This window comes from Puccinia triticina, chromosome 7A (genome assembly GCF_026914185.1).
Source record: "Puccinia triticina chromosome 7A, complete sequence".
Lineage (NCBI taxonomy): Eukaryota > Fungi > Basidiomycota > Pucciniomycetes > Pucciniales > Pucciniaceae > Puccinia > Puccinia triticina.
This window is the reverse complement of record NC_070564.1, coordinates 2,175,326-2,202,036: the sequence shown is the minus strand read 5'-3', so window position 1 is coordinate 2,202,036 and position 26,711 is coordinate 2,175,326. Positions and strand designations below refer to the sequence as shown.

At 46.3% G+C, this 26,711-nt stretch overlaps 3 protein-coding genes across 3 annotated transcripts; all 3 read right to left on the bottom strand.

The window, feature by feature from the left end:
* Positions 1–11,806: 11,806 nt before the first annotated feature.
* Positions 11,807–12,556, bottom strand: PtA15_7A256 (uncharacterized protein; the record flags this gene model as incomplete). The annotated part of the gene is made up of 3 exons (XM_053170844.1): positions 11,807–12,046; positions 12,142–12,261; positions 12,362–12,556. The coding sequence occupies 3 exons, from the start codon at positions 12,554–12,556 to the stop codon at positions 11,807–11,809; spliced, it is 555 nt and encodes a 184-aa protein (XP_053022085.1).
* A 2,188-nt stretch (positions 12,557–14,744) lies between these two features.
* PtA15_7A255 (uncharacterized protein) lies at positions 14,745–16,726 on the bottom strand (the record flags this gene model as incomplete). The annotated part of the gene is made up of 7 exons (XM_053170843.1): positions 14,745–15,211; positions 15,283–15,424; positions 15,496–15,668; positions 15,744–16,149; positions 16,227–16,375; positions 16,443–16,613; positions 16,681–16,726. 7 exons carry the CDS (start codon positions 16,724–16,726, stop codon positions 14,745–14,747), a joined length of 1,554 nt encoding a protein of 517 aa, XP_053022084.1.
* A 48-nt stretch (positions 16,727–16,774) lies between these two features.
* PtA15_7A254 (uncharacterized protein) lies at positions 16,775–17,829 on the bottom strand (the record flags this gene model as incomplete). Its single annotated transcript, XM_053170842.1, has 2 exons — positions 16,775–17,034; positions 17,745–17,829. 2 exons carry the CDS (start codon positions 17,827–17,829, stop codon positions 16,775–16,777), a joined length of 345 nt encoding a protein of 114 aa, XP_053022083.1.
* Between the last annotated feature and the right edge of the window lie 8,882 nt (positions 17,830–26,711).

Sequence of the window (26,711 nt, the reverse complement as noted above, 5' to 3'; positions counted from 1 at the left end):
CTGGAATTCAAGCAAATTTTGCACAAATCAGCCAACTTCTTCCTTTCCAATGAAGTCTTGCACAGGATCAACAAACCATTCTCCCAGATAGTAGTCACCTCTCCTTCAGCTCAGAAATCCATCCTCAATTCCCTTCATGAATCCTTAGGCCACAGAGGTATTGCTGAAACCTACAGAAGGATTAAACTCAGATTTTGGTGGCCAGGTCTCAAGAGAGGTGTTACCAAGTGGGTCCAGTCTTGTGAAACTTGCCAGAAGAGGAGTTCAAAATTGCCAATGGAACCCAAGAAACGTACAGGAGCAGCAACCATCTTTGGAAGAGTCAGTTTGGATACAGTTCACATCAAAGCTGGCAAATGGAAGTACCTGGTAATTGCAAGAGATGACCTTTCTGGATGGGTAGAGGCAGTTGGACTAGAAAAGATTCAGGCAAAGAAAATCTCTCAGTGGTTCTTGGACAACTGGATCTACAGATATGGAGCCCCTTGGTCAGTCACAGTGGATGGAGGCTCTGAATTTGGACAGCAATTTCAAAAATCCCTTCTGGAATCTGGAATCAAAATCAAAGTCACCACTCCTTATTATCCTGAAGCAAATGGTATGGTAGAAAGAGGACATCAGGCAATTAAGGATACCTTGGTCAAGCTCTGTGGAAAAGAAGGCAAGAAGTGGAGGAATTATTTACCTTTAGTTTTATTTGCGGACAGGATTTCCACCAAGAGATCAACTGGGTACTCACCTTATGAACTAGTTCTTGGACAGCCCCCCATCTTACCCATTGATTTAGAATTGGAAACCTTCTTTGGAGTGGATTGGTCAAAGGTAGAATCAACTCAGGATCTTTTATTGGCTAGGACTCAGCAGCTTGAAAACAGGGATAACATCTTGCAGCAAGCACACCAGCAGCTCATGGATTCCAGGAAAAACTCTGTGGATTATTGGAACAAGAAGAAAACATCAAGGCAGCCACTAAAGAAAGGTCAATTAGTAGTAGTGTATAACAAATCTTTGGACTCTCAGTTTGGCAAGCTCTTTGAAAATAAATGGAATGGCCCTTACAGAATCAAGGCTCAAAATCCAGGAGGGTCTTACATCTTGGAAGAATTGGATGGCACAGAATTGGCCAGAAGGTTTGCTGCAACTCATGTCAAGGAATACCACTCCAGATAAAAACAATAAATAAGGAATAATCAATTCATTTCTCTGCTCTTTTCTCTTTCTCATCTTCTTACACAATAACATAAAAACAAAACAAAATCAAATCTATAAAATCAGAAACAAATCAATATAAATCAGCTTCAAATACACTCAAATAAAAATAACTAAAATAAAGTCAAGCTCACCTCTTCTTCTTTTATCACTACATCATCTTCTTCCATTTCTCCTTCTTCTCCATCTTCCTTTTTCTCTTTTCCCTTCTCCTTATCTGAAAATTAAAATTAAAATACATAAAAGAAAATTAAAGCATAGCATTAGTAAAATTCTAAATAAAGAAAAAAAAAAAAAATAGAACTTACCCTCAGCTCTTATCCTCTCCATTTCTGCTTCTACTCTCCAACCATCTTCCTCTTCTTCCACTTGGTCCCTCACCCTTAATAACTCCAGGGCATTCCTTTCCTCAGTTTCCTCTATCATGGCATCTATGATTGAATGGGTATCCATCTATAGAAACAGGGAAAAATATCAGTATTATAATCAATCTTCTTTTTTTCAAATTCTTATTCATATACATACAGAATCCATTCAACATACATGTGTAAAAGCGTTGTGGAACCGGCTATACAATTTAAGGCGTGCGTTTCGTGCGGCAACCGGGTCGTCGAGGTCCTCACGAGCGAAGGCAAGGAGTCCTTGTTGGATATAGTGGCGCAAGGCATTGACTTCTTCGGGCTTAAAAGAGTCTCTCATACCAGTGTTGTACGCGTGAACGTTGTCGACGAACGAGTGCGCTCTGCAAATGGAGAATGGGATTTCGTAGGAAGGCCTAATAGCGGCCTCTTTGTCAAGTTGAGATGAAGTTATGGATGTGTTTGACAAATAATCTAATGAGTTATCAAGGTTCTCTTTTGGTGACGAGGGCGTGGAAGTGGCGCTGGAGGAAAACATTACGGATAACAAACAGCGATAACGGGAACTTTCTGTTGACCAATGACCTAGACATTATAGAAACTATTCCTTCCTCACTTCATGACGTCACTATGGACGCATTCACCTTTCAGAATCGGTTGGCGCGGTTATTCTTTCATTTCTTTAATTTTGACTCTGGTGTTCGACCCAGTTTAATCTACCTTTTCCGATATCTCTTGGCGCGTAAATACCGCGATCATTTCATCTAACACCCTCTTCAGACGATTGGCCAGCCTCAGGAGTCCATTTGGACAGTCCCTTGGCGGTACCTTTGGTTCATTTCATTATGTATCCCTTGGATTTCAAACTTCTTTGCGGCGGAAACCGCGGAAATCGTAATGAAACTTTGGAGTGTTTCAATAACGATTTGGCTGGCCTCAAAATTCATATTACACCTTTCCAGTTTCATCTTTCCGATCTTGGCCTTCGTTTGAACTTGGTTTTAGCCGATTCTATCGAGCGGTTTTGGAATTATAAGCGCTCGAAGCTTTGTTAGGATTTACGCGGCCTCATTTACGGTTTTCATTCAGCGTTCACGGCCGCCCATTGGCCGAATTAATCTTTCATAATGATTGGTTTTCGTTTCATCTCCTCCTTCTTGCCTTTCTAATTAACTCAGAATCAGAACTTTTCATCAACGGAAAGCCGAGTTATACCCAAAAACATATTGCCTTCTATTTACGCGGTGTTATTACTACGCGCACCTGCGGATCTCGCTTGGATCCTTAACCTACCCTACACAATCAAAACTAAATAAGTAGTATATACCATTTTAATCTACGGAATCGGCCCTTTCGAATGAGCTCAGTTTCAAGAAAATTCATCGAGCCGTTCCGAAGATACAGGTCGACCATTTCCTTTCTTTTTTTTTTTTTGGCGTTCCGCACGCGCGCCCCCCGCTTGGAGCCCCCGCTCAGACAACAGGACCCCTCTTTCGACATTACACGCGCATGGACACATGTTCCATTCCCCATCTGGACAAAATTCAGCCATTGATCCATCCAGTCATTCATTGAATTCCTCGATCATCATCATCATCATCCTAAATCATTCTTTCTGAAAAATCATCATTCATTGATTCCTAAACAATCAATCATTCCTCCATCATCATCTTCACCCTGTATTCTAGGAATTCTTCAGCCAACAAACCAACCTTTCATTCATTCACCATTATAATCAATTTCTTCCAACACATTGCAGCTCAGAAACCACCCAATTAGAGCAAGAATATTCTTTTGGACAGCTTATCAGCTTCCCTGGACTTCAAATTCTCTTCACAGAACTCTACATTATATACTCAGATACTCAGAAATTCAGCCATTCAACCCCAAATCATTCACAACCTTCAGAAACTACAATTATCAACCCCATCATTCATCATCAATCATTGCATTCTTCCATTGGCCTCAGTTAGGCAGGAAAATTATTGTATTCTTCAGAGTGGAATTTAGTCTAATATGTGTCTGTCTCAAGGATATTGCCTTCAGCAGAGTTAGATCTTCTTAAACATTCACCCCTCATTGATAATTGGACCTTCTTTTGGATACTGGACTCTTTGGATTGGATACTGGACTATGGATACTCTGGATACATAGGACTATTGGACTTTGGATTGGACTTGGATACCTTGGACTCAGATATACTGGACTTGGATTATACTTGGATTCTATTGGCTTTGGACACTGGACTCTGGATTTGGACTACTACTCAGGACTTTGGACTTCACCTTCTGGAGAAACACTGGACTTTGGACTCTTGGACTCAACATTCTTCAACTCTTTCTGGATCACTCTTCACTTTGGTGCATTGCCTGGGGACAGACAATAAGTTGGGGGAGGATGTGGTGCTCCATTCCGAACCATAAGTAGTATTTTATTGCTTCTTTTTACATATATTCATCATTACATAGCCCATCTCCCCTTCAACCTTCACAAATACCTTATTATTATTACATATTCAGATTCTACGCCAAATTTCACATATAGTCACTCCTACATAGTACCCCCTTATCTTCAATGGTTCAGTAGTTATAGAGGATATAAGACCTACAGACAACCTACAGTCTTCATTAGTTACAATACTCAATTCATTAGTAACTTACTTGAATCATTACAGTACATTCCTTTTACATAATTACTTTCACATACTAAACCCTTTACATACATTTCTCATTATGTACTATGGCTATTGTATACATTACATCATTTGGATTTGTGCTTACCCTTTCCAGGAGTGCTCATCATTACAAGTTGTTACTATGTTCACATCACTTTTCCCTATTTGTACAACCTTTCTTCCCATAGCCAGAACTCTTCATTGTCTGTGCTCATCCCTCCTTTCATATAAGAACTGTCCTTCCCTCCTCACTTATACCTTATGCAGAATTCTATATACAGAAATTATAAGTTAGAAATTACTCATCACCCATTGATATCAGTGCAGTTGCTCCTGAACCCATTGCTATTGAACCTTGCCATTGCATTCCCCACTCTCATCACTCCTCCAACTCTCTTACCCTCAGTAGTCAGTAGTTAAGCTCATAGTACTAGCTCCTAAGATCAAGCAGAAATCAGCCACACCTTTTCTTCTTTTTCTTAGTGTTACTCTCATCCCCTCAGCATTAGTCAGGAAGGCAGCCTCATCAGCACCCTTGCATAGCTTACATTAGTACTATTGTTGCTATCCATTTCCCTTCCAAGCTCTATTCTCCCCTTTGAGTAGTTCCACAACGGAAAAGTGGAAAAATAAAAACGTTTTTTCTATGCCACACAATTACTCGGCCTCAAGATACCACCAAATAGACCCCAGAAATGGATTCTACGGCCAATTTCGCCCCCAGTCACCACTGGAAGCACCCCTGGGCCCTCACTAGTGTGCAAGTTACACCTCATGGACACCTATCACACGGCCAGCCCCAGTAACCCAGCTGTCACTTGCCTCAACCCAAGTTTCACAGTAGTACACTTATACGTATCACATGATACAAACATAAATCTTCCTGTCAAGCTACACTCATTACATATTACCTAAATACACTCCTTCATATACATAGTATGACATCATTTACACTGTTTCTGCAGCCTCAGACTTTGTGTAAAGACTAATTACCCCTGTATGACAGCTCATGCAGTCTGCTGTCACCTTATGCATGAGTTAGAATGTTCTTTTGTATATTCTGACTTCATGTATGCACCCCTGGTATATTTAGAATGTTCTGTGGTATATTCTGACACCATCCATGCGCCCTTGGGGGGTCATGACATCATTTGTATCTACTCTCACCAGCTAGAATCCCTCACCCTGTTGTCTAGATTAGCTGAAACCCTAACCCACAAGCCCCTTTGGGGCTCCACTTTTGTCTATAAAAGGAGCTCTCTCCACCCCCAGTGGTCTGCTCCCCAGTCCCTCACCCAGAATCCACAAGTCACCCAACACTCATCCACACTCAAATCCTAAAACCCTTATAACAATAAATCAACCCTTATAACAACAATTCAACCCTTTTAACAAATTAATTAAAACACTTACACATTGCCAGTAAAACAGATTTCATCTGGAACAGACCAGACCTATCACTTAATAAAACTTGCCAAGCTGAGCTTGGTGGGTCTTGTTGACTGATAAACAGAAGGGCAGAGCTTGCAACTCCATCATACCCTTTGAAATTCAGCCAAAGGGTTTCATTACCACTTTTGAGTCTTACACCGCGAGGTATCTGTGAATCTGATAGAGACATTGAGAAGAATTTGTCAAACAGATCTGGAACAATAGTATTGACCAACATTTTTACAAAGATGAATTAAACTTAGATGAGCTCTGATTTGCTCTGATGAGCCTGGATATGTTTCTACCTTTTTTAGAATTAGCTTGAATTTCTGTGTATTCAAGTAGAATCTAGATTAAACAGGATTAAGCCAGCTACTAGTTGTGGGCTCTCTAACCCCCTAGAACCCCTCCTCCTTGCCGGCGGGCAGTTGAAAAAAACAAATTGTTGGCTGGCCTTGGCTCGCTGCCGAGGGGGGGGGGGGGTTTCCGGGGTTCTTTTCTGCTCAACCCTGAACTTTCATACAATCTTCGTTACCAACCCCCAAAAAAAGTACATTTTCCGTGTGTACCCTCATGCCAAAAAACAGCCATTCATACATATTTGGTGAGTACCCTTTTTGGTTTTGGCCAAAAAATTCATACATTTTGGTTACCCACCTCTATAGGGGGTTTCCAGGGTCCTGCTAGGTTCTAAGTTTCTCCTGATTGAGGCTCACTTCGCCAGTTCCAAAGTCTCAAGGGACTTTTTTAAGTTCGGCCGCAATGCCATGTCCACGGATCACAGTCCAGAAGAAATTGCTGCAAATTTTGTTCGTGGTGGCTATGCTGCGGCTGGGCAGGAGACTGGCCCCTCAACAGCCCACCGGTTGTACAAGGCTGCCTGGTTTCAAGCCTGGCGGCATCAGGAAATGAGCATCTCCACCGCGGGACCTATCTTGCCAATAGGACCTGCTGGCCCAAAGGCCGCTGGCAAAGTAAAGATGCTGCCACAAGTTACGTTGAATCACGTCTTTGCCATGACCATCAACAAATGCCAAGGGCAGTCACTTGAGACCATGGGTGTTTTCTTACCTGGGCCTGTTTTTGCACATGGACAACTTTATGCTGTCAATGAATTAGGTATAGCTTCTGTGCCTGAAGGCAAGGACACTGTCAATGTTGTCAATAAATCTATATTCGCTGAACACTTTGATGATCTGCAATATCATTGTTCACATAGGGCCTTTCTTTGACCGTTAAAATTTTAACAACCACCAGCAAATTTGATAGATCTATTTTACAAATGTTTATGTGGCATATGGTTATATCATATGATACTGGGCATGAGTGTCTGTGGAATGACTTCAGATTTTTCTGCCTATTTGTTAGGGAGTTGAAAAATCGACTGCCAAGAATTAATGAATTGACTCCCAAAAGTTGTTTACGTCGCACGGACCGCCTCTGGACGTCTGTCCCCGGTCCGCGGGACCAAAGTTTGACCCGCGCGCATTTTGGGAGTCGGAAAATTAATTCTACCCTCCAGAATGGGAGTTGGAATTTCAATTTCACAAAAAATGACAGAAAAGAAAGAAAAAATTATACCTCCGCACTGGGGCACCTAAAGCCCCGCAAAGTTTTACAGCGGCCATCAAGCACTCTGAATAACACCTGATGAGCCTCAAGGCATTGGCGCACCCCAGGAAAGGGGTGTGCTACTGTGGGTCTAATTTGGCAGATTTCCTTAGTAGGAAATCCGCCAAAGCCTTAGCTAAAGTGCGCCAAAGCCCTCCAAAATTTTACAGTGGTCATAAAAGCCTCTTAATGGCACATGGTGAGATTCTTGGCAGTAGGAAACCCCAGGAAAGGGGTGTGTTACTGTGGGTCTAATTTGGCGGATTTCCTACTAAGGAAATCTGCCAAAGCCTTTGCCACAGTGCCCCAAAGTGCACCAAACTTTTGGATCATGAAATAAAATACTCTGTAAACAAATGGTTAGCTGCAAGGCAGTAACAAACCAGCATAGAATAATTTTGAGGCAGCAGGGGCTTTTGGTTATATCTGCTACTAATTGCCTCTTGTCAGCTGGCTGGGTACCACAAGCCATCGTGACAAACTTGTAAAAAATTAATTAGAGACATTATTACTTATAAGTTAATAAGCGCCTAGCGCGCGCAAAGCAGAAATACCTTAAAACTCTCTGACTTACCTCTTGCGCACCGCAGCGAACACCTCCTGCGCACTGTGGCAAATAAGAATAGAGCTCTTGCATCATAAACTGTCACAGCACTGTAGTACCGAGGACACTAGACAAACAAGTGACATATAATCAAATCTAATGACAGGCCTCTACACCACCTGTCATCAAAAACCTTAAAAAACCAGTCATACTCCCAAGATCAGAAGGAGTATGACTTATTTCCAAATAAACATTCTTCCGGCTGAAACCTCCTCCGCAAGAAGAATCTCTCCAAGGGAGCCAATGGGATATTTAAGGAGGCGAGTTTCCCTCATTCTTGGCTCCTCAGCTTATTACACCCACTCAAAAACCTGCCCGCCTCAACCGCTAAACTTCTTGATACCTTTTCTTGTCAAGACTCAGCCCAACAGCGCCTTCAGGATCTCGTTGTCTTAAGCACCCGCACCTTCTCTCCTCTCGCCAAGCACCGCATTGCAACAGGAAGGACTTATTCAAGTAAGTAGAAATCCCTTCCACCGCTCCGACGCGCTCTCCACCTCTCTCTACCATCTGGGATCACAACCACACCTGCTTCGCAGGCCCCAGTCTTATCTTAGGAGGGATCCAAAGCACCCCCGCTCCGTTGGGCCCCTCCTTTCTATTGCCTTTTACTCTTTATTTCTTTGAAATAGAAACCATCCCAATTCCAGACTATTCATCCGCTTTTTATCCATCAGCGGGTGTCGCCAGAAGAGATATCCTCTTAGCATCACCCCGCCTGACACCTCTGCAACAGATAATAGTGCCTCTGCAACAGATGATAGCGCCTCAGAGTTAATAGTGCCCCCACCACAGCTAATAGTGCCTGCGCCACAGTTAATAGTGCCTCTGCCACAGTGAATAGTGCCTCCGCCACAGTTAATAGTGCCTCCGCCAAATTTAATAGTGCCTCAGCCAAAGTTAATAGTGCCTCCGCCACAGGTATGTTGGGGAAGCATTATTAACTGTGGCGGACGCACTATTGATTGTGCCGGGCAAACTATTAAATTCGAAAGAGGCACTATTAACTGTGGCAGATGCACTATTAACTATGGAGGAGGCACTATTAACTGTGGCAGAGGCACTCTCAACTGTGGCGGAGGCACTATTAACTGTGGCGGAGGCACTATTAACTGTGGTGGAGGCACTATTAACTGTGGCGGAGGCACTATTAATTGTGGCGGAGGCACTATTAAATGTGGCGGAGGCACTATTAACTCTTGCAGAGGCGCTATCAACTGTTGCGGAGGCACTATTATCTGTTGCGGAGGCAATTAGTAGCAGATATAACCAAAAGCCCCTGCTGCCTCAAAATTATTCTATGCTGGTTTGTTACTGCCTTGCAGCTAACCATTTGTTTACAGAGTATTTTATTTCATGATCCAAAAGTTTGGTGCACTTTGGGGCACTGTGGCAAAGGCTTTGGCAGATTTCCTTAGTAGGAAATCCGCCAAATTAGACCCACAGTAACACACCCCTTTCCTGGGGTTTCCTACTGCCAAGAATCTCACCATGTGCCATTAAGAGGCTTTTATGACCACTGTAAAATTTTGGAGGGCTTTGGCGCACTTTAGCTAAGGCTTTGGCGGATTTCCTACTAAGGAAATCTGCCAAATTAGACCCACAGTAGCACACCCCTTTCCTGGGGTGCGCCAATGCCTTGAGGCTCATCAGGTGTTATTCAGAGTGCTTGATGGCCGCTGTAAAACTTTGCGGGGCTTTAGGTGCCCCAGTGCGGAGGTATAATTTTTTCTTTCTTTTCTGTCATTTTTTGTGAAATTGAAATTCCAACTCCCATTCTGGAGGGTAGAATTAATTTTCCGACTCCCAAAATGCGCACGGGTCCAAACTTAACTAAGTCCCTCCCAAGGGAGCCCAAAGGACCCCCTCTGGGAGGGACTTATGCCTTATCGGTGAAATTTGCCTGAGAGAAATGACAATAATCCTCACCTTTTTATGCTAAGGCCCCTGCACAGTGCTGCCTTGGTGTAATCACCCTCTACATTTACACTTAGACTCTTGAGATGCCTGACTATCTCCTGCCACCTTTGTGTACATTTTTCTTCTTCCCAAACCCAAGATACGAGGCATGTAGTAAAAAAACTTCATGCTGGCAAAAACAGTCGAGGTATAATTGTTTTTCAAATGAGCTCCCTCGGAATCTTGAGTGAACAGGCCCAAATGCATTTTCTCACGCAGTTGGTTGGCAAGGCTGGACATCAGTCCTGGATACCTGTCATTTTTTTTCTCGAGGAAAGCGTATGGATTTACACTAAAATGATGTTTTACGGACCTCAGGCTTGGCTTTTGCAACCCACCAACTTCAATGTGTTATTATGAGCAAGGAATGATGAAATTTGATGATCTTAGAGCATCAAAAATTAGCCAAGATGCAGGGCTTTCTTAACATCCAAAAATATTGGTGAAATCTTCGGAGTTAAGGGAGCTATTGCAACATTCGTTGAAAATGGCGTTTTTGGCCATTCCTCTCAGGCCTAAATCACCAATACCGTATAAGTCCCTCCCTTCGCGCCTCCACCCTCGGACTTAGCTACACTACGGGTGCACTCTGACGTCTAGCCGACGTCGGCGCTTGCGTCGGTGAACACCCTGCCGACCCCGCACTAAGCCAACGTGGGATCGACGTTGGGGTGAAATTTGTCGGACGCGTCGGCATGATCCCGGCGTCTGAAGGGGTAGTCGGATGGCTCCCGGCGTCGAACTGAGCAGTCGGTTCGATGCCGACGACAAGTGTGATGTGTACCCGACCTTTCCGGCGGGTGGGTTGTACTGGCCCCGACGGCAGCGATGGCAGCCAATCCCATCCTCATCAAGCAAAAAGGACCACCACCCGCAGGAGTCGAGCTCACTATCTGAAGCATGGGATGGTCACATCACATATGCCGCACAGATACCACTGTACCAATTACACTTTAGAGTGTAAGCCTGTACAATGGTATACAATCGCACTCTAACCCCTTACCGAGCAAAACCTTCCTGAAATTTGTGGTAAAGTTAAACCAGCTGGTTTATTTTTTATTTTTATTTTTTCTTTCTGTGTATAATCTGCCGATACTCTTGCAGATCATTTTGGTATAGGTCAAGGGTCCCTTTTTTCAGGTGATTTCTTGACCTTGCCAACGGACAGGTCGGTCCGACTGAGCAGGAACCAGTCAGATTGAGCTGTCTGAGGGCCTTGTCAGACAGGTCGGCTTGTTTACTCAGACCGCCGACTGGCTGACAACCTTTTGGGCGAGCCGACGCTCGTGCCCCACCCGTCGGGACTGTCGGCTTGATCCATGCGCCGGGCCGACCCTGATGACCAGCGCATCGGCATGGTCGGACTGACCTTCCCGTCGGCAAAGGTACTTTGGCGTCAATTTACCCCGGTCGGACTGGTCAGGCTGACCCTTTGGCGTTTCCGACGTCGCGCCCGGTCGGCCTGACCATAATCCGACGCCGGGGGAAAAACGACGTCGGCACCGCTCAACAACTGGAGCCGTAGTGTAAGTTTGGCGCGGGTCAAACTTTGGTCCCGCGGACCGGGGACAGACGTCCAGAGGCGGTCCGCGCGACGTAAACGACTTTTGGGAGTCGATTTATTAATTCATGGGAGTCGATTTTTCAACACCCATTTGTTATTGATCCGGTTGTCTCCATCACAATCCTTGATCACTGTTACTGATTATTGGCCTTGTTCTGTGTATTTCATGTTCAGCAGCTGACTGACACTGACAGGCTTGTAGTCGTATTTAAATACATATTTAGATACATATATACATAACTAGGAGTGTCGAGCTGCCTTCCCGGTCTCGACCCGCCGGCGCCCCCCATCCCCCCACCGGACCTCAGGCTCGACCCGCCGCCTAACATGGAGAGAATCTCGCTACCGCCCAACCCGCCACCAGTGGGCTCCCCGGCCTCGGTATCGCTCGCGGCCTATTTCGAGGTATCTTTACGTCCTCCGGATTTGCCTTTTGCCAACGCTGGTTTCAACTTGCTTATGATAAACGTTTTTGCGTCGTCCTTCTTACTTCCGTACTGCAAATGGGGCCCCATATTGGTCCCCCCAAAACAGATCATGTCACCGGTATTACAGCAATCCCAAATGAGCGGGACGTATACTTGTGGTGCGGCAACCATCATGGCATTGTTCGTTGCAATTCCTTTTCCAGTTTTCTTCATACCATAATTTCAAGAATCATAAATCAAGAATTATCCTTTTTTATACAAGTATGTAGGAACCAGAGAATTGTACTAAGAAAACTACTTACCGCGCTACATTTGTTCTGCGGGAGACCGGCTTGATAGTATGGATTTCCAAAGAGTACTACGGCCACAACTTTACCAGCTGGTAACTCTTTGGAGGCTAGAATCTGAGTCACGACCATCGCCTTCGGATAAAAAAAAGGCGGAGGTGAGGATGAGAATCGTTCATGCATGGTTAACACACAAGTCTATTTCATGATGTGCAGTTATGGTAAATCGGCTTACCCCTTTGGAGTAACCCATCAAGACGAAAACCATCTTTGGGCAATTTTTGACCTGCTCTTTGAGGTATTTGAGGCCGCTTTGCGCTCCTTCTTTCGGTGTTCTCATGTACTCGGCTGAACTTGAGTATACAATATCGTGGAGAACTCCGCCCGGAACGACGCTGATGATGTCCTTTGCCATTGATGTATAAGCCATCGAGTTTCCTTGGGTCTCCGTGGTACCTCGCGCACTAAAAGATGATCAAACAAAGGAGTTGGTCATTCTGGTACAAAACATGCACGACAAATAATCGTTGCCGAGCTTTTTTTATCGTGATTGAAAAAAAAGGAATATGAACTTGCCCCATCATCATGTAAGATTTACATCCACCACCACCCACATCTGGCAAACCACTACCGCCACTACTACTACCGCCACCACTGCTGCCGCCACCACCACTACCGCCAACACCACTACCACCCGCGCTTTTAGAAGGTTTAGGGACCATACCGGGAGATGGGGACTGTCGAGAATGAATCGAATTCTGAGAGGAGATATTACGGAGCTTCAAGCTATTTATCCTATCCGGTAGGTTTATAAACAATAAAAAAATACCAATACTAATAAGGTTACCGACTATCATTCTCGCGTGTTAAGGGTTCTTCAGGGTATCTGGGCTCAAACAGCCAGTCGCATGTGTATCCGAAATGTAACAGACGCGAAAGCGACGGACGTGAAGTTCATTTGCCGGCAGAGAAGGAGAAATACTTATAGCCAACATGACTGCTTCGTAGGAATAGCGGATGAAAAATCACGATGAGAGTTACCACGGCGGTTTCTCAGCTGATGACGATGTGCCGCGCCCTCGGGTCTTGCAACGCAGGCCCACATCCATCAGGCCGGAGCAAGCGACTCGCTAGGCGTTGTGAGTCGGGGTACCCAACCACTGTGTTGCACACCACCTGTGTACCCCGTGACGCTTGTCATCAGCCCCTTGGGGCCTCGCTACCCCGGACTGGGCCCGGAGGCGCCTAGGGTGTTCAAGTATGCGTCGGCGTCCCCTGCCCAGGGGCGACACCCTAGGGGCGGCCCTGGCTCGGCCTCCACCTTGCGCCGCGGTCATGACTCGGAACCTTGGTGACCTTTTGAGACCAGAAGACGATGAAACCCGGGATTGCTCGCGCCCAAACCACAGAAATTAGACCCAACATCTGGTCGAGCTTAACTCTTCCTCTCCAAGGAGGCGCGAGCAAGCGGGAGGGTGCTCGCGCCCCGCGGGCACAGGGAAGCACTTGTGTTAAGTTGGACATCTGGTACATGCATATAGAGGTGCGCCGTGCGATCCTCCTCAGTCTGACTCGCACCCGCCGGGCGCTGCCGCGTGCTCTGAAAGATCGGTGGTACCCGGGTGCCAATCCCGGGACCTCCGAAATCATCCGGCCAGGGCTGGCCCGCTGGGGCCCGCGGGCAGGCATCCACCATGCGGCCCAGCACCAAAAAAACGCGGCGCAGACCTGAAGTGATGATGGTTTGTGAAACATTGAAACTGCGGCACGTTTTTCGGGTGGGGGACAATCTCAGCCGTCAAGACTGGATCGTCTCGGCCATTGAAATTTCATTGGTGAGCAGGGTTATGAAAACTGGTGGATGAATGAGGGTGTGGTGAAGGATTGAGGAAAGAAAGAAAGGGAAAAGTTGGGAATTGGAGATAATTATTATTATAAATATCAAACAAAAGCATATACTATTGATATATATATAAAAGGATATTGTGAAAAAAGTGTATAAAAAAGATATCGACAAAGAAGAATAACAACAAAGAGGTTTTGAAGAAGTGTGTGTATCATGATTAGGGCAGGAAAGGTGGTTGAAATCTGTGTGTAGGGCTGGAGGGAAATGGGAAGGGAAGGCAGAAAATGAGGAACTAACACATGGTTATTTACGTACTGCTGCCAATATTTTTTACAACCATCATATGGAAGATGAAGAAACTGTAAAAAAATTGAATATATGTATCGATGGGGGTCGGGCGAATCGATGGCATAAGGCATAAAAGAAAGCGGAAAACAGGGATGGGGTGTGCGGATGGGATGGGTTAGTGGGGAGCGTTTGGTTCCAAAGTGTATTGTAAGAAAAGCGGAGACTAATCTCGAGAGACGATCGTGGGAAGCGAGGGAGGATGAGGGGCGGGGGAGTCAAGATAAATGCAACAAAAAGCACACCAAAACAAACAACAGCGGCAAAAAGAAAACGGGTGCAAGAGTCTGAGATTACAATGATGAGAACATCATTTCAGACGTATGTAAAAAGAACTAGACGATAGGGTGAGAGAGAAGAGGCGGAGGAGGATGCGAAAGGTGCAAGGAACATCTCAGGAAGCGATGAGAAGAAAAAAAGAGGATAATCATCCGCAGCGACAGGTCAAGAAGTCCAAGATTTTCAACCCGATCGACCGAGGAGGGGCCTCGTTATCGAGAGTTTTGGGAGGACGTTTCTGGCCGTTGTGGGGGTCAGGGGAGGACTGATTAGCCTGAGCGGCTGCTTGCAGGCCAGGGTTTCCTTGGCCGTTAGCGTAACTCGCGCGTTGGTTGGAAGGGTCGAAAGGTTGGCCGGTGCCGTTGGCGTTGGGGTTAGGGGAGGCGTAGGGGTGGGTGGAGGAGCGGGAGGGGTTGGCGTCCTGGCGGTTGACACTCTGGTGGCTCTGGCGCTTGCCGGAGGAGGACTGTAAGATCCCGTTATCCGGCGCTGGCACGCCTTGGATCGCCGCGGTGGAGCTGTTGCCCGTGCCCTGCGGCATCCCGCCCGGCATTTGCTTACCCATGCTCAGATTCGTCGACGTGCGCTCGGGCTTCGATCCCTGTCGCGTAAGATCTGCAGGAGGGGGAGCAAGGACTGAGCTTCGTGTGTCATTACCAACACCCTGGGCGAGCTCTCGAACCCACCATTGGAATACTGCAAGGCTGCCTGCGAGGCTTTCAATGCGTGGCGCTCGGTACGCTCACGTTCCCGATCGCGGGATGACCGGTGATGACGGTTGTCATACTGATGGGCTGCTCCACCAGGGTGCAAGTGACCGTGGTTGGTCTGTAGTGCAAAAACACGGATAAGCCGGATAGCACGCGGAATGGACAAGAAGAAAGTTCAGTGTTGCTTACGGAGCTAGCCTCCCAACCTTTCCCATTGTTCAAAATCATCCAATCGTAGACTCCATCCTCAGTTTCGCCTGTATTCTTCAAGACCTTTGTGAACAATTCTCTTAAAAAGTCGTAATCGGGGGTTTCTTCAAAGCCGAGTTTCCTGACGTAGTTGAGATAGATACCAAATTCCTCTTTGGGTTTTTTCAACAGATGGAATGTGAGAAAGTGTGATTCAGATCAGGTTGGGGCGAGCAGAGCAAGCTCACCAGGAAAGTTTTCACAGAGCTCCTTGATAGCCGTGCTTTGCTTCTTCTCGCCAATCTTTTCGTACTTCTGCTTATTTGTAGCAGCCTTGAGTCCTTGCCAGGGCAGTCCACCCCTGAGGAAGTACATGAAGACGTGACCGAGCGCCTCAAGATCATCACGCCGAGACTGTTCTCGGCCCAAATGGGTGTTGATGGACATGTATCGCGCCGTGCCGGAGAGGGATTTGCGCTCCCGGTAAGGAATGTGCACCTTGGTCTTGACGTCTCGATACAGTTTGGCCATTCCGAAATCGACGACGTGGACCACATTGGCGGCCTTGGTACCGGGCCTACCGATCAGAAAGTTGTCGGGCTTAATGTCGCGGTAGATCAAGTTCTTCTCGTGGATGGTTTGTACCCTAGTAAGCTGATCGGTCAAGAAGAGAATCGAGAGTCAAGTCAGAGGAGACACACATACATCGGGTGAAAACATGTAAGGCTTACCATCTGCTTAGCAGTCATCACCACGGTCTTGACACTAAATTTGCGACCACACATGTCGAACAGATCTTCAAGACTGGGGCCAAGCAAATCGATGACCAAAATGTTGTGGAGACCTTCCTGACCAAAATAATAGACTTGCGGCACGCCAGCTAAGGGAGAGAGGCAGATGGATGTCAGTTGCTTGCGTGCTGGAGAGGCAGGGAGTGTGATGCATACGAGAGCCGGCAAGAATCTTGTAGGTGCGGTATTCGTCTCGAAGTTGGGGAGCATCTGATTTTCTAGGCTCGAACTTGATCGCCACGGTTTGGGAGTTGAGCAGGTTGGTTCCCTCGAAGATTACGCCAAAGGAACCCTCTCCGATCTTCTTTCCAACCCGAAAGTGGACGCCTGTGGAAATAGTCAGTTCAGCACACACAGATAACTTGCAGACTGGGCTGAAGACTACGGTTCTTACCTACGACGTTACTGCTGGAGTTGTGGGAAGGGTGGGCAGCTGCCATGGCTTGTAGGTTTGGTTGTTCGGGTGGAAGAGAGTGACTGGGGTGGGCCTAGTAGCAGCGATTGGTGGACAAGAGACAGCTGGCGGAGCGAGCTCCGGGCGGAGTTAGTGCTGGGGGGGAGATAAGAGGGTACAGAAAGCTGGCAGGAAGGATGTTGGTGGAGCAGATAGGAAGGATTATCAAGATTAGGATACTTTCGAGAGTGATGCTTGTGAGGATGGAGATGGGAGCAGTGGGTGTGGAGAGTGGGGGAGGTGGGGAGGCTGTTGACCGTTTCTGGAGGAGGCCACCGCGGATTGAGAACTGGGCTAATCCAATCAGCCCGCGGTTTAAAACACCTTTTTGTCTCGGCAGAAAACCATCGACCGAGCGCTGTGCTGTGGGAACTCAGCTTCAAACAGAAGGGACACATGCTAAACAGACCCCTTCAAAGCGGGCTCAGACGCTGAGGTATGGCCTTGAGGGGGTCTGGTGTGTATGTACATGGCGGATCGACCGAGCCCAGTCCACAACTGAACCTCTTCTCCACTTCCAGCCCTCTCCTGAGTGACCCACTCGACACACACACACTGTCTAGCAACATCCATCACTTGCTTCACTTCCCGTTTCGCCTCAGCCTCCCTCACCGTTTCCGATCGTTAATCCGAATGTGCGCCCGAGGTACATAAAAATGTCATCTCCGCTGTACAAATTACATCCCCTTAACCAGCACTGCCGGCAGGTTTAGATTGACTGCGACTGTCAAGCTAACACAACAGAAAAAACCCTTGTCTCATAATTAACCGTCAAGTTTGTTGAGGGACACGCCTTGACTTGGGGGTACACATTTATTTACTTCATACTTCGAAATAGTTGAAAAAAACAAGCCTCTCCCAAAATCTCAGTCGTCATCCAGCTCTGTTGTGGACGGCTTATACGTAGGTGCACCTTAACACCATGAACTCAGAATTCGGCGGCTGAAATCTAAATCCGACGGAAAAAAGAGAGAATGTATGTAGACTATGCAAAGCACACTGACTAAAAGGACATTTTGCATCGAGCATCGGTTCGTCATCTGGACCAGCTTGGAGATGGATATTTGCACGAGGAATATAGACAGTCATGTCAGATGGATTGTGTATGTCAGGCCACGTCAATCGGCTGTGCTTTGGGGCAGACGCAGAGAAAGGGGGAGGCCGATTTGGAGCCCAAGCCATCACGACATCTTGATCGACGGCCGATGATGTCGACCGACTCTTACCGCGGTCCTATGTCCTACTCCGAAAAAATAGGAATTCTTACATCAGCTGTCTTGTCAATTTCGTCGTCATCAACCCTCTGCTTTCATGAGGCTTTCATGGCAATCCGGCGCGTCGCGACGAACCCTCGAGGTTGAAGGGACTTTATTCGTCGCGACGCGCCACATGAATAGGAGTCAGAGGATATTGGCAATCTTAAAGAAGGCTACCATTCATTTTGGCTCATGCATCTCCAACAAACACTCTTGCCAAATAACTGGGACCGATTCCATCATTTTGTTTTCTGTGGGGCGCAAAAAAACCCTTCTTTTTGTTGTGATGTGAGCGCGCACAATAGTGTCGATTACATGGAGAGAGACAGAGAACTATATATATGTCTATGTACAAGCATATCTGCGCCGTAGTCGACTACATAGAGGATAATAGATATAAGCATGTCTATGTCCTAACACTTTTTACATATGTGCAATTCTTTAGGCTGGCTCTTCATCTTGACTGTTGATGCTGATAAAGAAAATTAATTTTGATGGTTTCAAGGGAGATAGGTCCAAGGGAAATTGCCAGTTGTCTCCACCATCAAGAAGGATCCACCAAGAATAACTCCAAAGGAGGGTTTGAGATGATAACCATTCCCTCACACAATATTTGAACAACCAACCAAACTGGCCATCCAAGGAGGAGTTGAGATGATGAGTTACAGCCAACCCCACACAAATTTATAGCAATACTTTCAGTACTTGTAGACAGTTGTGGTCCAAGCCAAGGTTCTGATGCAGGGTTTGGGAAGGCAATAAGGGTCAACACAAACCCCAGACGGGGAACCTATAAAAACCCTAAGGAAGGCAGAAGAGATACCACTAAACTAGTGGGCATCAGCTCTACCTGTACAGGTAAAACAACAGACCATAAGAGGCCTCAGATATGCCCTGTGTTTTACCATTTTTTGGTGGGCTAATATTGAGATTCACTGCTACTTTGAATGTTCATAGTACACACTGTCAATTTGAAATTGCACTTTTAAAAAGGCAAGTCTTGATATTGCAGATACATGTCTTATGATGCTTTGAAAGGAAAATTTGGCCAACTCATAAATATGTACCCACATTGGGAGTATACAATATGTAAACTAAAATATTTCATCAGTTTCAAGTGAATTCATCCACAGTTTCAAGTGGGAATTCTACAGCACTTCAATCATTGACACCAAGTGAATTCTGTGAGAATGCACGCCTAGGTGAATGGCATCAATCTCATAAATTGAGAGAGATGCCAGGATCTCAATCAGCTGCGGACAAAGGTAAGCAAAAAGCAAACCTTTTCCGCAGTCCAAGACTGCGCAAGCGAAGTTGAAAAAACTGATCCACCTCTGGTGCATGCAGGTACAACATACACAAGCCAGACAACTAGGCTCAAGGATATTCCCAGCCCCAAGACACTTGGAGAAAGAATCACAGCAAGCACCAAAGGGTAAGCGGCTGGATTCCTAACCAAGATGTAGACGAGATGAGAGTTAACCCTCTGTCTTGATCCTTTAGGCAAAGTCAAACAGACAAAGACCTGAACCGATTCCACTCAAAGAGTTGGAGAGACAATTGGTAAGACCCCTGTGTCCACTGCTAGCTAGGCACAAAGAGAAAAAAGGCTGATGAGGGCAACAACCAATGTAAACACAGAAAACGTTGCTCAAATCCTCAGCTGTCTTTCCGTAGCGCCATAAGCCGGATCAAAAACGGGAAACAGACACCATGGGAGTTTGCATGGGACTTGTGTGCAAGTGCCATTGCACAATATTGTTTAAGAAACCTGTTAGATATAACCTGGAACTTGAGGCTCAATGTATGCTGAATTTATGATTAACTTATGCTCAATTGAGCTGAAGGCACTTTGGAAAGGAGTTGAATTCAATTGAAAACCAGCTCCAACTTGAATCTAGTTATTACTGGAACTATTTTAGAACACATTTTCAACTACCTTGCAAAGCAATATCTCTAATACTTGGCAGAAATAAGGTATTTACCACGGGAATAATATGTTTCTAGAGCTGGCCCCTATCATCCGTTGGCAGGTACTTGGCACCCACAGGCGGGTACCTGTGGCAGTGCGCAGGTATCCTCCGGCGGGTGCAGGTGTCCAGTCTGGGTCCAAATTCAGGTAGGTACCTACACACAAATTGCCATTCTGCACAGCTCTGCTTGCCCCTAGTGCCAATTGGCTGGTACTAGGTACCTGTGGAAGTACTCAGGTAAAAGCCAGCGGGTGCCGGGTATGGGTGCGGGTGTCCATTCTGGGTCAAAATTCAGGAAGTCACCTGCACCCGCTGTGGGTACCCGGGTGAAAAGTGCCAGCTCTATATATTTCATTTTATCATGTGTTTATGATAAATCCCAAAAAGCTTGAAATATGTTAGTGTTAAACAAAAAGATACACATGTAAGTTTGTGTGACACATTCTTTAGTTGCTGAAGTTTTTCACAAAATATTTGAAGTTCTGGGAAAAGTCCAGCGGAAAAAAACCTCATATTAATCAGGAGTTGTGTATGACTTCAGAAAATATCCCCAAAATCATTTGTGTACATATGGCTGAACTTTATAAACAATTTTTGAAGGGTCGACCTAAGCCCCTGGCTCTGCATGGTCACTCAGGCTGGCATCAATTGGCTCAGTGATGAAAAATGTGACACACCAGCACACATGTGTAAATTTTTGTGGCACATTCTTCAGCTGCTAAATTTTGTCCCAAGGGAGTTAGAATTCTGGGACAAGTCCAGGGGAGCCTCCAATTACCCAGGGTTTGTGAATGAATTCATAAAATCTCCTCAACAGGATTTCTGTACTGATGGATGAAAATCAGATACAATTCTTAAAGGATTCAGCTGATTTGCCCCTGGGATCGCGGGGCACTCATCTTGGCATGATATGGCTGGGTGATGGTCTACGTGTCACACAAACGTGTACACGTACGTTTGTGTGACACAATGTGTCACAGAAACCGGCACAGGTCACATGGTTGTGTGACAGCTGGCCCCACAGCGCCAAAGTCAAACCGTAGTACCAGAGCAAAATCAGACCTCCCACTAAAGCTGACACTTCACACCCGGGTAACCATGGCGGGTGTGGGGTGTACTTCCATGGGTACCCGTCCACAGGTACCTAGTACCTGCCAATGGGCACTAGGGGCAAGCAGAGCTGTGAAGAATGGCAATTTGTGCGCAGGTACCTACCTGAATTTGGACCCAGACTGGAAACCCGCACCAGTACCTGGCGGATACCTGCGCACTTCCACAGGTACCCGCCAAGGGGTACTAGGGACCAGCTCTACCTCCCACAGTATCACTACACTTTATCCAAAGCTTTCACCATGTGTAATAGACAGAACTTAAAAAGAACTGGCAGCTTTTTGGTGTGTGCCCCAAAAATAAATACAGAAACCGTTTCAGAGAAACCTACTGAGTATGGGTTTCCAAAGAGGTCAAAAATCATGATAATTGAAATATGAGGAACTTTGGTCAAGCTTGAGGATCAAGTAAAACTTATCATTAAAATGGCCTTGTTTTTGGCATAGGTGTAGCATACATTTTGCACATACATTAAACAATAAATCAAGTATTGTTCCAGGTCATTTCAGGATATTTTGTGGCAGACATGAACCTAGCCTTCAAACCAGCATCTAAGTGAGATCCAACCAAATCTATAAATGAGTTAAGAGATGGCACTTGCACGCAAGTGCTGAGGAAACTCCCATGGTGAGACAAATCAAAACACCACTCTTGTTTTATCCTTCATATATTTCATACTTTGTCAGAGTGGAAAATCACCTGCTCTTAGGTAATTTTCTTTCCTAAGAGCTTAAGATCAAGACTTGTATATAGTGGCAATTAAGATTCTGACTCAAGAAATATGCTCTTAGTTCTCTGAATTCTTTCAAATTCATCATCACATTCAAAGGTGATGTACCACTTTCTCTTTCTTGTGCAGCTTCCATCTGGTCTAGCAGAGCAAAAATTAGGGTGTTCAAAGTTGGGATGTATGAATTGTATGAACACTTGAGTCACATCATATAATCAACTTGCAGGCAATGTTGGGTTTTGAATTTTCAATTACCTGCAAATTGTAAGAATTTGGACAACTAAGATTTATTTCGATGTCAGAAACTATTCTAAGGAACTATATACAGTGTATTGTTATTTATGATTATGTTAGTATGAAATGATTGAGATGGTTAATCACCTAAGAGCAGGCAAGTTTGCCGTGCTTCTGAGCTTTAAGATAGAAAGAAAAATAGGACACGAGGTCTACAGAGAAATGCGGAAGGGAAGGGATTGGCTTCGTTCACAAGAGCGATGGATGAGGCTAAGGCATGGTGCACATCATGTCAGCATGATTGTACTTGATCGCATGGGCGACTATGAGGTATAAGCTGAATACCTCTTGATCTATGCTCGCTCGTGGTAATTATACCGATGACTTATTGTCTTGACGAGTTGTTCCTGTTTAGGTTGGAAATACATTGTGCTCATGTCAGTTCGTCTGATCTATCTTGTTGACATGGCTTGGATGACTTACTCGTCGGTCGAAGGACTGATGCAAGCAGTTAGGCTTTTGGGGCAGCTGGTTATTCTTTGTGATAGCGATCTGGATGAGGGAGTTTGTATGTTAGTCTGGTGCTCCTCTTCACTCGCTGAGCAAGGCTGCCTTTTATGCTTACGGGGATGAAGACCCTGGAATTCCATCTGCTATGGTGTCGCTGTCTCCTCCTGGTTCGGCTTGCGCCCTCGGAGTCTCGTTGCTTGCTTCACCTGTTGTAGATAGGATGAGACAGGTTCGGGGTTAGCGACCGTTTCTCTCACTTGGTTTGAGCTTGTTTGTCTATGGGGGAACTTACGTTGCTTTGCACCGTAGTCTGTATTTCCCCTGCGCCTCTTGGCGCTTTGCGCAGCGGAATCAGTATTCCGACAGGCTGGGTTGCCTTGAGCAGGTGTGCTCAAGGCAGATGAAGGAGCTGCGGAAACGCCTATGGCTTGCAGGGCTCTTCTTATCGTGCATCTTCCAGTTGGTTTGGTTAGGAAGTCGGCGAAGTTGTTGATTGTTCGAATGTAGTGAAGCACAATCAATTTGGAGACGACTAGTTCTCGGACAAAATGCAGGCGGATGTCCATGTGTTTTGTGCGGAAACCGTTTTGAGAGACCTCACTTTTTGCTAGATCAATCGCTCCTTGATTGTCAACACCTACGTAGGTCTGGTTTGGATTTTAGTTTAGGTTGATTTCTTTGATAAGACTTGCCAGCCAAGCTAGTTCGCGTCCAAGATCTGAAAGAGCTTTATATTCAGCCTCAGTTGAGGACAGCGAGACGGTCAATTGGCGACATGCCTTCCAGGAAATAAGTTGTGACCTTGTGAGTACTGCATATCCAGTCGCGGATCTTCTCGTGTCGGGGCAGTTGCCCCAGTCGGAGTCTACATGTGCTCTTATTTCTAGGCTGGGTGACTTTGCGAACAGAAGGCCCACGTGTTTCGTGCCAATTAGGTAGCGGAACACCTGTTGCGCGGCATGAAAGTGCTGTATGCCGGGCTTCTTGAGATGTTGAGACAGAACACTGACGGCATAGGAGATGTCTGGGCGGGTTAACACGCTGAGGTAGTTGAGTGAGCCAATCAATGCTTGGTAGTTGACATTCAATTTTGTGAATTCTTCAACTTCAGCCGGTGTTGCTGCTTTGAGATGAGTTCTCGGGTTCATTGGACAAGAGGCCGGTGTTGAGGTGTCAAAACCGAATTCAATTAGCTTCCTCTCAATGTATTGTGTCTGATGAATGTGGAGGTGACTATCGGATCTGTCGATGTTCATCCCTAAGAGAAAAGAGGCTTCTCCGAGGTATTTTATGTCAAACTCATGCTCCATTTCCTCTTTAAATACAACTGGATCGCTGCTGATGATCACAATATCGTCCACGTGACAGTACAGCCAAGTTGCTGCTCCTGATAGACGGTAGAAAACACATGGGTCTGATACCGAAATCGTGAAACCGATTTTCACAAGGTAGTCGCTGAGTCGCTTGTACCATACCAGGGAGGCCTGTTTAAGGCCGTAAATCGCTTTCTTCAGTTCAAAGACGGTGCCGGAGGGACAATTGTAGCCTTGCGGAGGAATGAGGGTGACCGTGTCTTCCAGAGGGCACGTAAGAAAGGCGCTTCTTACATCGAGTTGGTGGATCTGAAGATTGCAGTTCACAGCAAACAACAGTAGAAGACGAAGAGAGGCTGGTTTCCCCGTTGGGGCATATTTGAGCTCGAAGTTGACTCCGAAGGTTTGTCGGAAGCCTTGGGCGCAGATTCTTGCCTTGTATTCTATGATCTGATTGTCGGGCCCGAGTTTCTTTCGGTACGCCCAGGTTGAGGCAATCGGGTTGTCAGCCGGTTTTCTGAGTCTCTCAATCCAGACTTGATGTTTGCGCATGTTATTGATTTCTTTGAGTTCGGCTTTGATCCAGTGCTGACGGTCTTGACACTTCATCGCATGATGATGAGATTTTGGATCAGTCAAAATGGTTATGTAGCAGACTGGTTTTTGCTGTCGTTTTCCTTCCACGATGTTGCTGCTCGACACACTGCTTGTTATGTTTTCTGCCGGGGTGAAGTCCTTGACGTAGACCCATCGCTTGCCAGTCTCAGGGCTCACTGGATGTGATTCTACGGGCGATTGCGCAAAGTCGTTGTCCTCATCATTGCTTGTTTGGGAATCTTCGTGGTGAATGTCTTTGGTTTCATCAAAAGGAAGGATGGGTTCTGAGTTGAAGATCGGAAGGGTCGACTCGGAATGTTCGAGACTGCCAAGGCTTTTGTTCACCGCTGGACATACTGGAAAAACGTTCTCTTCGAATCTGGCCTGTTGAGTCACCATGATCGACTTGTCTTCATGCCGTAGGATTCTGTACGCGGAGAAGTCGTTGGCATAACCTATCAGAGTTCCTTCCCACGCTATGGGATCGAATTTCTGGTCTCTTTTGACCTTGTCTTTCAAGACCCAGGCGCGACAACCGAAGGGTTTGAAGAAGTTGATGCTGGGTTGAATCTTCAGTAACAGAGTGATGGGCGCGGTCCGAGACTTAGATAGAGACGGTAGAGAGTTCGTGATTGCGGTGGCTGTGAGAACAGCTTCTCCCCACCATTCTGACGCTAGGTTTGACTGCAGCAGGATACAACGAGTCATTTCAATGACGGTTCTGTTGGCTCGCTCGGCGATCCCGTTGTGCTGAGGAGTGTAAGGCGGGGATATGTTGTGCTGAATTCCTTCCTGGTGAAGGATTTCACCGAGAGCCTTGTTGCAAAACTCACCACCTCCATCAGTGATGATTTTCTTCACATTGTTACCGGTTTGCTTCTCAAACTTCGTCTTGAAGTCAACAATTGCTGCGGCGGCGTCGGATTTCTCCTTCAACAGGCTGACGTGGATGAATCCGGTGTGCTGATCAACCAGCGTGAGGAAGTATCGGAAAACGCTATTGGTGGCTGGGCGGATTGGTCCGACCAAGTCGCCATGGATGACCTCGAGGGACGTTTCAGTCGGCGTGAAGTGGCCTTTAAAAGGAAGTTTGATCATCTTCCCTTGCATACACGCTGTGCATGCGTTCCTTTCTTTAAGGAGGTTCTCCTCTCCAATGATTGCCTTGATTCTAGCGGCGCTAGCGTGGCCGAATCGCTGATGCCAAGTCATGAATGTGTTCGCCGGGGCAATGATCGTTGTGATGAGTGCCAAATGTGTCGGAGCTTTAACACCTTTGATTTGAAAGAGATTTTCATCGGTGTTTACTGACAGACTGTGCTCTTTGTTCAGCTTCACGATCATCCTGCCGTTTTTGTTGATGATTTCCGCGCGCTCCTTGATTAGTTGGGCGAAGGAAACCAGATTGGTGGACAGGTTTGGCACAAAGAGTGCATTTTTGAGAATGATGGTTGGACCGTTCTCAAATTCAAGTTTGACAGTTCCTTGACGAATGGCGACCATTTCTGGCGTTTCGTTGCCAGAGCCAGTGACTATGGGGACGTTTGTGTCGTGCGTTTCAGTGAAGTATTTGATAGAATTGAACATATGCTGGCTTGCGCCAGAGTCGAGGATAACAGAATTCTTTTTCGTCTTTTGAGCTGTGGTTTGGTATGCATAGCTCTGAGAGGTTGTTGCCTCGCCTGTGGTGGTGTTGAGGTTTGTCGCTTTCTTCTTTGGTCGAAGTTCAGGATGGAGGGTCCAGCACTGATCTTCAGAATGCAGTGCATCAGGATTGTGCCGTCCTTGTTTGCAAGCGACGAAAGCTCTCTTTCTCGGATTCGTCGTGGTTGATAATGCTGTTCCGGATGGAGGGTCAGAGCCCGGCGCTCCTGAGCTAGTTTTCAACCTCGTAACTTGCTCGTGATTTGCAATAAGTCTGAGCTTGTCTAACAGGAGAAACGGGTTTTGTTAGATCCAAGCCGTCTCCACTCGTCCGTCTCTGCACACGTTTCCGGGATGACCTTTGCCGCAGCCGCAGCAGCCAATGGTCTTCCCGTAGGCCTCAGTGGTCCCTTCCTGTCGGTAGGTTTTCACTGGGGCCGGTGTCCGGGTCTCGGTGGAGAGTCTCGAGTGTACTAGGTCTCACTACCTGCGGGGCTTCGCGACCTGTTAGGAAGGAGCCCCTAGGTGGGTAGTAACCCAACTCGACGACCCTCCTCCTGAAGCAAAGAGGAAAGAGTGGGAATGGCTTCCCTTGGCCGAAGTT